The sequence below is a fragment of the Medicago sativa genome, chromosome 8, assembly GCF_051527215.1.
Source record: "Medicago sativa cultivar Bolivia chromosome 8, Bolivia_mono, whole genome shotgun sequence".
In the NCBI taxonomy this organism is placed as follows: domain Eukaryota; kingdom Viridiplantae; phylum Streptophyta; class Magnoliopsida; order Fabales; family Fabaceae; genus Medicago; species Medicago sativa.
Window position 1 is genome coordinate 35,193,251 of NC_140756.1, and position 11,858 is coordinate 35,205,108.

The 11,858-nt window shown below is 34.9% G+C and overlaps 1 protein-coding gene across 1 annotated transcript; it reads left to right on the plus strand.

Annotated features, from left to right (window-relative positions):
• Positions 1-9,842: 9,842 nt before the first annotated feature.
• Positions 9,843-11,126, plus strand: LOC146898762 (uncharacterized). Its single transcript, XM_085736612.1, has 2 exons — positions 9,843-10,608; positions 10,765-11,126. Exons 1-2 carry the CDS (start codon positions 9,843-9,845, stop codon positions 11,124-11,126), a joined length of 1,128 nt encoding a protein of 375 aa, XP_085592738.1.
• The last annotated feature ends 732 nt before the right edge of the window (positions 11,127-11,858 follow it).

The window sequence follows — 11,858 nt, forward strand, 5'->3', positions numbered from 1 at the left end:
ATCATCTCGGAAAAGATAAAAAAAAAAAAGGTATTCCTTCTAATATACAATTGTATATTAAATCAAATTTACTCTAAATAAACTTCTTTTTAATGAGATATGAGGTGTATATTTAATTTAGTTATTTAGTAGTGTTATTATATAGTCTACCGATGCAATGGGTATGGCTAAACATATTCTCACGCTTAATAAAAATAATGGCCCATTAGGTTTATTTCACTAGGCAGTAGAGGGATCGGTTTAACTTAATTTCCCACTGCCTTTTGCTTGCTTTGTAAACACTACGAAAATAAATGATTGCGGCTGTTCACATTCCCATATGTTATTAATGGTACAGTGGGCGTGTTTGAATATTTTTTTGTAACAATAAAAAGGAGAGAGAGTATAATCAAAGGTGGATAGTTAAACACTGTAGAAAACTGGAGGTATCTCCACTGGAGAGGATCCACTCCCTATCATGTTAATCTACGGAATAAATAAATATTGTCCCAAACGTTTTCCAAAGACTTAAAGCCATATAAAATTCTTTTCCAGCTCATAAGTATTTGATTATTATGTATTTAATTTTCTCATATGTGATTATTATGTAATAAATAAATAAATATTCCCATATGTGATTATTATGTATATTTGATTTTCTCGGTTGTGCTTTTGGATCATTCTTTCTCCCTTCCAATTTATATGCATTAGGTATTTTCAACTTTGAACACCAATATGGAGCTTAAAAATTATCTTATTTTGATATGATGTGTTTGATATTTCAAGTTTATAATATACTTACTTATCTTATCTTAAATTTCATCAAATAAATTTAAATATAAAATATTTTATTTTTAATTTAATTAATACTAAAGTTTCCCGTGTACCCCCGTCTAACGTCGTCTATGAAGAAGTATTTCGAAATGTGTAATACCTACTATAATGTATTTTGTTGTAACATTCTTGGTTGGCGATATGATATTTGACCAAACGATACATTTTGTGACTTTGATAATTGTTCTTTATGTAGTTTAATTATTTAAGTTCCATTCCAAAATATTACATTTTAGCGAGTATCAACATATTTCAGCTCATAAGACCCGTGCGGCGCACGGGTCGGCGATCTAGTGTAAATAATTGCCTATCATCACTTATCACTTACTCTTAAAGCTTATTAGGTCTGACAACAAGTTAACCCTAAAGATTTGGAGCCAAATTAGCAGCAATTAATGCTAATGACTTAACCCTAAAATAATTTGGCTCCAAAGTATTTGGCTGCTATTTGAAATTCAAAATAATTTTCTGATGATTGTAGTTCCCTATGGCTCGCTTGCTTTCAATACATGGTTATATTTGAAATTCAAATTTTTGCTTTGGCAGCTATTAACTACGACCTTTTGTGTATCCCATGCAGACCTAATCAGAAACTCACTCATCACACCTCAAGCTGTTTCCAAAGCATGGCTCTCTACACTTCTTTCTATCATTATATATACGTGCCAGGCAAATTGGAACTCTACTCGTATTAAGGTAGTGAAGTGTTGCGTTCGGACACTTATAATATCTCATCCAATTGAACTAAGCATATGGAACTATTCAATTACAGTAAATTGTTTTTTGCCATTAGAATGATTTATATTTCAGTCAAAACTTGCTCAGGATGGACAAGAAGCTTACTCAGGCACAACTTGGTCAAATTATCAATGAGAAGCCTCAAGTGATCCAGTAGTACGAGTCCGGTAAAGCCATTCCAAATCAGCAGATAATTGGCAAGTTGGAGAGAGCGCTCTTGGTGCCAAACTCCGTGGGAAGAAATGAGAAAGCTAATTTGATGGCTGTGTGTATGTAGTTGAATCTATTTTACATTGTTGAAGCTAATCTGACGGCTGTTATGTAGTTGGATTTTTACATTTCACTGTCCTTGGTTGTTTGCTTTTGCATGTTTGTGTGCCTGAAGCTTTCACCTGTTCAAAACTTAATGCTGCAGTGACGTAAATAAAGTTGTATTTTCAGCATAAACTTTATAAAAATAAAAAAATCTTCTCCTGATTTTATTCCTCTTGCAGATGTATATATTAATTTTGTGTTTTGCTGTAAACAATTAATCATAGTGCACTGAAACTAGAAAAACTTGGGAATTTGCTGATATTGAAGCTAATTTAATCAATAGTCTTGCTTAAATGGAATAAGAATGGCGTAGTACTCTTCAAAATATCATGATTGCACATTTGATTTTCCCTTTCCCTCTTCACAACATTTAATTCAGCACTACTATTATTCTCTATCCATGGATATTCCCATGCACCAACAAATAAAGTATGTCATCTAACTATAAATATAGGCGCGGTGCTATCGAAAGGCTTGCCATTCTCATTCTAAATTCACTTAGCATCACGTCTTTGTATCAAAAAATGACTTTACGTGAGTTTGAGAGCTTACTTGCTTTGATTTGCTTGAAAGGTCCCATAATCTTTGTTTATATTTCTGTTCATGGTTTATTTCTTATGTTTTTTTTTTTCGTCAGACTTTTGCATATGCTGGCTTCTGATGCCATCATCCACAAGGACTGTAAAGATACATGTTTGATTGACGATTATGGACATTTTTTTGTCGTCGAAACTGGAATTTACATATGACTGTAAGGAAGTTAGGTTTGGAGGTGATTGGAGGCTGTTCCGCAATGCACGGCGACTATACATTGTTCAGGGCATAAGGCTTGGAACAAGTCATTTGGGTTATAATGCGATTCTCTACTACACCTTGGTCAAGTGATGATGTCTTTGATTACTTTTTTTGTCAATTTTCCATTTCTGCATGTTATTTTAGTTTCAGTTCATTGTGTACCTTTCAATGTTTTGGTTATGTCACTGTGCGATGCACCGTTTATGAACTATGTATGGATTTTGCAATGTATCGAACCGTAATTTTCCGTTGTTATTTTTCTGCAGTTATTATTGTAGTTTAGAGTGAAAACTAATTAATATCAAAATTAGTGATATCAAAAGATTTTAGTTAAGGCAAATATTAAACCATGATATATCCATAACTAGATCTTATGTTAATATCAATTAGATATAAAGAATTTCGAACAATGGCCAAAGCATTTTTTTTGTTTACAAAAAACATGGCTTTACAAGAAAAAAAAATCCAGCTAGAGGGGTATAGTCATTTTGTTATATAAGTCACGGTTGACAAAACCATTTTGACAGAATGCTTAGTAATCACCAATTTAATAGGTGGCAATGCATTTGACTTTTTAAAGACCCATGTTACAAACCAATAAGGATGATGAAATGTTGTTTGAAAAGAAAAAAAAAAAATACAACCACACAAGCAGCCATATAAAACGTGTAACATAGTCCAACTATACTTGATGAATCATTTTGTGATATATGCAAAGTATGTAAACTAATGCTAAGATGTATATAAAGTAATACAAATACTACATCGTATGACATTGATTGCACATTGGTATCATAATATGTGTAAAGTCATATAAATATTAACAAGAACCAAGGGCAGTCACTAGGACACGTTGGTGTATACCTTCCACCGTCTGTCGTTTCACATGGACAGTTATATGTGGTTGTTTACAGAGTTACATTTAGAGAAGGGCAGAAGATACTGATAACTGACGAAGATGATGAGGATACAGATGAGATGTCCAACGTCATCTATGAAGAAGTGTCTCGAAATATTCGATAGGTATCCATCGAATATATGTTGTTTTAAGACATTTCAAGAATTCTTACTGTCGTATGTAGTATTGAAAGTAAAATATTTCCAAAAAAACCTATATTTTTCATCTTTGTATTTAGTTATCATGCAATTATATATTTAATCGTTCAGCTTATAAGACCCGTGCGACGCACGGGTCGGCAATCTAGTAGATGTAAATGAATATATGGCAAACCCTAGAGATGTAAAGGAAATTTACACTCTTACATTTATACCCTCACCCCAACATTTTACTCAAAGTACCCATTTTACCCTTTTATATATAGTAAAATTCTTCATTCATTCTCATTTGTTCCAAGCCCTGTTCTATTCGTATAGGAAATAAAAAAAATAAAAGAGAGAGAGAGTATGAGCGTGTACTGGAAAATTTTCCGGTATTGCCTTGATTACCGGAATCGTTCTTTCCAGTTTTGAAGATTGTTATCCGAAACTGCAATCCATAAGTTTTTGGTTGAAGTTTCTTCCCGACAATCGCAATCAACGGACATCGTCCTGGTGTATATTGTTTTGTTCCTTTCTATTTGAAAAATATTGTTTCATTCATATGTAGAGAGTTAAGATTAAATGACTTGGCAAGCTTTAATTTATCCAAGGTCGTTCTTGTAAAATTGGAGGCCCAGTTCTCTTAGTAAAAATAGGCCCCTAAAAAAATACAATATTTTTACAAGAGAGAAAAAAATTACAATGTTATTTTTATTTTATTTTTAGAAAATAATTATAATGTTTGTTGCTAGAACTTTGTGATTTTATACGACAAAGGTCATTCTTTTATTTGTAAATATGTTAGTTGAACAGAATTAGAAGAAGAAGAGAGTGTATTGAGGACATATAAACCTCAAATCTATTTAAACTATGCCCAAAAAGACCCTATCATGCATGCTGGAAAAAATACAAAATAAAGAAATATGAACATCTGCCACCCCAGTGAGTTGAACTACGGACACCAGACTTAACTCTACCGTGCATTTTCGCGGGGACACGCCTTCAGTAGTGTTAAAGATTCAATGTTATGTGTATATATTAGTATTTTCAGTGCATTATGTATTAAAAAAAAAAATCGGCCCAAAAATTTGGGAGGCCCAGCTCTATAGAGCTGTTTGCACCTCCCCTGGGCCGGCCCTGAATTTATCCATTCATTTTTGTTGATGATTAATGACACTAAAATGCAATGCACACAAAATTTAATTTAATTAAATTAAATTAAAAGAGGAGAGAAAGAAACATGTGAGTTTGGGTTTGGCCTATTCCATGTAAACTGGGATCAAAAGAAAAAACGACAAGCTTGTCATGGCCACTTTCTGATTAACCTAATTTGCTCATAAAATTAATCAAAGAACCTCTCATTCTCAATAAACAAATAGCAAAAATGAAGAGAATTGATGTTGGCTCATCGGAGCCTTATCCTACATCTATGCAGGAAACATCCAAATCTAGAAAATTTGAGAAACTGAAAGTCTAAGATTTGGGTGAGATGGAACAATGAGTTATATTTTTTTCGAAGGATCAATACGTGTTACCTGAAATCTGGAAAATTCAACAAAGGGAAATGTCAATGAGTTTTCCCAAATTAAATAGCTAATCGGAAATGTACATTAAAGTGCCGGGTTTGGTAACGCAAGCTTGTGACCTAAGTTGGGGCATTCAGGTGTTGGAAGGTCCTTTGTTGTGTGCTAAAAAATATGTATATTAAAGTTTTTCGAGAGATATGTAAGGGCATGTGGGGTGAATTCATATTGAATCCAGAAATTTTAAAAGTGGGGATGTAAAATGAAGGTGGAACATGTTAAATGGCAATAAGGGCAAAATTGGATTTATGTTTTATTTATTTTTTTAAATTGTAGGGGTGAAAGTATAATGGTATGGGTACAGGGTAAATTTCCAGATGTAAATAACTAAGACTATTACTTTTCCCACCCTATGTCTTTCTTCGCGCGCCCTTTTTTTTTCCAATTTTACCCATGGTCCGAATTTCGTTTTCCGGATTGTATTGTTAGAATTTTGCAGACGTTTCCAGATTTGAAAATCCGGAATAATGTTTTACCAGAACTTTTGCAATTTTAAGCTTTACAATTCGTAAAATAAAATGCGAATAAAATAAAAAACAAAAATAAAAAGACACAAACATAAAAGCAATTCATTTTATTAATATATGAACAATACATTACAATAATTTTCAAGCTTTTTAAGCTTATTACATAAGATCCTAAATCTATTTCTAATCTCTGAAGAACCTAATTCTAATCTCCTAAGAGCCTAACCACTGGTATGTGATAGGACATACCAGTAGTTTGCCTATTGGAGGAAAACCGGAGGAGGAGGGAGGAGGAGGGCGGGAAGAAGAAAACAATGCCCCTAAGGGAGGTGGGGGTGCTCAAACTTACGCCCAGGCAGGCCAAGCTAAGAACCACACTGACCCACATGACCCACAGATGAACTGCACTTCGTTGCAGCGCGGTTCCATCCTCATTGACCGTTCATACAAACCCTGAAAGTTTTCAATGAGGCCCTTATCTATGAAAGGCCAACGATAGAAAACCATGGTTGTAGAAGGAAGAAGAGGAGGAGAGGGTGGGAGAGGATGGTGTGAGAAATGGTGGGGTTTGGAAGGCTATTTATAGGGAGGGGTGGTCAAAAACGGTTGGGAGGCCATAATTGCAGTCAAAAAATGTGGTAAAACGCGTTTGTTTGACCTGACCGCCGACAAAAACATGTGGTGCAGACCACCGGCCATGACTGATGCATTCCGGAATATAAAATCCGAAATGCACATATGTTTTTCGGAATATATTTTTCGGATTCATGTGATAATGGTGAACGAGGGAAAAGTTGGCACTTCCTGTAGGGCTAATGACGTTCCGGAATGTAAAATCCGGAAAGATTCAGAGCCATTAATGTGGGTTTGGACGGTTACAACCACTAACACGTTTTCACTGACTGTATTAATGACCTAGGACTTGTTTTAGGCTATAAATAGGCTTCCATCTTCAACAAATACCTTCATTCGTCACTTCACCTCTTTTCTTCCATTTTCTTCAAATGTTTTTAGTTTTTTAGGGGTGTCGGTGGTGTCATGGTCATTGTTGACCGTTCATATGAACCCTGCAATAGCATTGTAGCTTGTGTGGGGTTCATATAACGGTCAACAAAGACCCTTGACAGCAAAGAAAGACACAAAAAAACGCATAACATCTGGTCCGGATTTTGTTTTCCGGATATCACTAACAATCTGGTCCGGATTGTATAATCCGGACCAGGGGTATTTTTGAAAATTTTGCAGGGCGCTCGATAGGGATGGGAATAGGCTAGGCCGAGCTAGGCTTTATAAGGCCTAAGCCTGGCCTGCCATATTTTTTATAAGCCTAAGCCTGGCCTGCGGCCTGTCATAGGCCTACTTTTTAGGCGTGAGCCTGACCTTCTGAAAGTCTGATACGTCCTGCTAGCCTCTTTAAAAGCCTATATCTTATTAACATCTTTAAATAAGCAATGTGATCTAAGTTTAAATGGACTAGCAAACTAATAATTCAATTAGATTAAACTTTCTTTTGATAATCAACACGAGGTTTTAAGGATTTCGACTATATATTGTATCATATTTCTATTCTAGTTTATAATAATACATTTATATATGCAAAAAATTTATGTATACTAGTAAAGCTTAAATTATTGAAAAAGTTTACAAATTTATATTTTAATTCAAAGTACAAAATATAATATAATAATAAATAATATTATTCATATTACTTAAATAGACCGGCCTAATAGGCTTAAGAGGCTTTTTCAGAGGCCTGTGGCCTGACCTTTTAAGCTAAATAGGCTTAAAAAAAGCCTAGGCCTTCTCTATTTAAGAAAAAAGTCTGGCCTGTCGTAGGCTAGGCCGTAGGCCCCTGTAGGTCGGCCTGGCCTATTCCCATCCCTAGCGCTCGAGAAGGCAGCAGGGTGGGAAAAGTAATACTAAATCTATGGCCCACCACAATTTTGGATATAAGATTTTTGGCCCAAAAGTCACTGTAATAAAGATTATTTCTTTTTTCCACACCGTTTTTTTATATAAAAATTTATCTTTGTTCGGGTGAAACCTCATGTGCAATCTACTCATCCAGGTTTGACCTTCAAACTGGACTGCTAACTGGAACAAATGATGAAACCTTCGTTAAATTTTTTCTAAGAAATTTGGGCTAGAAATATGAGAAGTCACTTTGCATAGATCTTTTTTATTATTTAGGTGATGATTCCCTACATTTTTTTTGTTTGATATTCGACTAATATCTAAGTCGAACAAGATAAATTTGGGCCAGAAATATGAGAAGTCACTTTGTATCCTTTTTTTTATTGGGACAAGATATTACATGTTGTTTCTGTTTCTTGCTGAGGTATTTCCTTGCTGGTTGGTACAAATGAAAAACTAAACTGATAAAGTAAGATATGGATTGTAAGAACTAGAGCTGTCGAAACGGGTTAGCCGGCCCGTTCCCCCTAACGGGCTTCGGGCTTTTATCGGGACGGGACAAAAAACCCGGTTGAAAAACGGGCTTGAAATATACTACCCGAGCCCGGCCTGTATTAAAAATTACATTTTTTATATAAAAAAGTACTATAAAATACTCCTATAAAATTTCTTATAAATAATATTTTTAATATATTTAAATAATGCCTAGCACAAAAATAAATTGTAGACATTTTCGTACAAACGTCGTAAACTAAAATTGTGAGGAAAGCAATTTTAAATAAACAACATACGTCATGGTTATAAATATTTATATATTTGATCTTTATAATTATAAATAATGAAACGAGTAAATATAATTTTAAATTACTTTTATATTTGTGTGTTAATTCATTGAATTTTCACTTTTATTTTTTACTTTTATAATCAAATAACTAAATAATTATTTGAAAAATACATATAATTTATAGTATTTTTTTATGCGGGCTAACCCTAACGGATACCAGGCTTTTTAGCGCCGAGCTAAAAAGCCCTATAAAAATTTGGGCTCAATATTTACGGCCCAAACCCTATAATTATTTGAGCTAAACGAGCCGGTCCATATGAGCCGACCCGTTATGACAGCTCTAGTGAGAACCACTTGAAAGGCTGAATTGGTATATAATCATATTTGTTTTTTTGAAAAATCATTTATAGTGGCATAACACATGATTGGGCTTTATTGTACTTTATCATTTTTTGTGTTTGGAAAGAAACGATAAAGGACTTGTCTCTTCAATTGGTCTCAAGTAGCAATGGTGTCATTTGAAAGCGCGTCCAACCAATCTTCCACCTGTCCACTTAATGAGTAGAGAAACAATCGAAGATGTTTATCAGATTCTGATACTCCTGGTGGGCATATAATTTTGTTGAATTTCTTTTGTAATTTTCTCATCAATACTTTTTTGGTGTGCTTTCAAAGCCTCGACATTGGGTTATTCTCCTTCATATCTGCAGTATTATCCCATGATTGGTATAAAAATTGCATGTCATATTGTCTTCTTTGTGGGATACTTTGTTTTTTCACTAGAACTTTGTCATTGGAACGTTGTGATGAATTCTCCTCGTATTGAGTAGCTTCAACAAACTGAGTAACATTTGAGCTTTCCTCATCATTTCCATCTTTGACAACTTCATTGTTGTATATCTCTTCATTTAGGTCAACTACAAGATCCATATTCTTGGATCCTGCAGGTGTTATTAGAGAATAAGGAGGAAGACAATAATGTCGTTACATAGCTTCTGATCACCAGAGTCTGAAGTTACAGCTTCTGATCACCAGAGTCTAAAGTTACAGCTTCTGATCACTAGAGCCTGAAGTTAACTAGTTTTACAATTGAGTTTGTACTTGGATTAGCTTCTTCATAGGATGATTGTACTTTACTTTCTTCCTATAAATACCTCTTGTAAACTCTTTCACATTCATGAGCCTTTCATAACATGGTATCTAGAGCCTTTCTCTCTCTCATCCTCATGACGAAAGTTTGTTACAAAGTTAGTTACAACAACTCTTCTTCTTCATCTTCAACCTTTCACCATTGATTTTTTGCAACCTTTTTCTGCATATTCTTTGATTCCTTCGTGAATCCTTGCTATTTCTTTGCATTTTCTTGCTTTGATCTCGTCTCGTCTCGTTTCAATCATGCCTCGCGAAAATCAAGTTGATACTGAATCTGTGTTCTATGTGCATCCAAGCGAAGGTCCGAATTCTGTTCAGATTACTCCTCTCTTGGATGGATCCAATTATCTCTCATGGAGTCGCTCCATGATTCGAGCTTTAGGCGCGAAAAACAAATTGAAGTTTGTTGACGGTTCCATGGAAGTACCTGATGAAGAGGATTTGAATCGTAGTGCATGGGAACAGTGCAATCATCTCATACAGTCATGGATCATCAACTCTGTTTCTCCGCCAATTGCTCAGACTTTGGTTTTTCATGAAACCGCCATTGATGTGTGGTTAGATCTTAAGGATCGTTTTGCAAAAGCTGATAGGATTCGAATTGCTACACTTCGTTCCAATATCAATAGCTTGAAACAAGGTTCAAAATCTGTTTTAGAGTACTTCACAGAGATGTGTACTCTATGGGAGGAGCTGAATTCTCATAGGCATATGCCTCATTGTACTTGTCTTCATCCTTGTCGTTGTGCTGCTATGAGAGAAGCACGTAATTACACACAAGAAGATCAAATCATCCAGTTTCTCACTGAATTGAATGATAAATTTGGAGTTATTAAAACTCAGATCCTCATGATGGATCCTCTTCCTACTATCAATAGAGTTTATGCTTTGGTGATTCAGGAAGAAAGCAACAATAATTCAGCATCTCCAAGCATTGATGCATCCATTTCTTTGATCAATGCATCTAATTCTCGTAACAAATCAGATTATTCATCTGGCAGAGGGAGAGGTCATTCATCTAGTTCAAGGCCTCCACGCTAGTGCACCTTTTGTGGAAGAAGCAATCACACTGTGGATTATTGCTATGCCAAGCATGGATATCCAAATAATTTCCAACGACAAACTCCTTCTATTAATGCTTCAAGTAGTTTTGAAACAAATGAAGCACCATCAGGAAGTTGCAATGAAGAATCTTCATCCAATGCCAATATCTCACAAGAGAAGTATGATCAGCTTGTAAGTTTGCTTCAGCAAGTGAATTTGTTGCCTTCATCATCCACACCTTCTGCCAGTGCCAATCAAATCAGCTCTTCTCCCTTGTCAGGTATATCATCCATATTCTCTTGTTCTATTTCTGCTAAGTCTGATATATGGATTTTAGATTCAGGAGCCAATGAACATATCACTTCCTCTGCACACTGGTTCACATCTTATCACAAAATTGATCCTAAACCTGTTAATTTGCCCAATGGAACCTCAGTTTTAGTTCAATATGCTGGAACTATCCATTTTTCACCTCAATTTTAGCTTGAAAATGTCTTGTATTCATCATCATTCACTATGAACTTGATTTCTATCTCTAAAATATGTGAGTCTTTGAATTGCTATGCCAACTTTCATGACAAAAAGTGTTTGTTACAGGATCTTCACTCCCAGAAGATGATTGGTTTGGGTGAACAGATTGAAGGTCTATATAGATTAGATTTAGATTCTTTTAATAAGCCTTTGTGCAATAGTTTGTCTGTTAATCACATTTCCACCCATACCAATTTAACCATACCTTCATCTGCATTGTGGCACTTTAGATTAGGGCATGTTTCACCCAAAAGACTCATTCATATGTCTCAATTGTATCCCACTCTCACTTTTGATCACAATGCCACATGTGATATATGTCATTTTGCCAAACAAAAGAAATTGTCTTTTCCTTCTAGTGTATCTGTAGCTTCCAGAAAGTTTGAGCTTCTGCATTTTGATATTTGGGGTCCCATTTCCACTCATTCTATTCATAATCATAGATATTTTCTTACTGTTCTTGATGATTTCAGTAGATACGTTTGGATTGTGCTTTTAAAATCTAAGTCTGAAGTTTCTCAACATGTTAAAAACTTCATTTCTCTTGTTGAAAACCAGTTTCATATAACCCCTAAAGCCATCAGGCCAAACAATGGGCCTGAATTTTTACTTCATTCTTTCTATGCCTCTAAGGGCATCATACATCATAGGTCATGTGTTGAGACCCCCCAACAGAATGGTAGG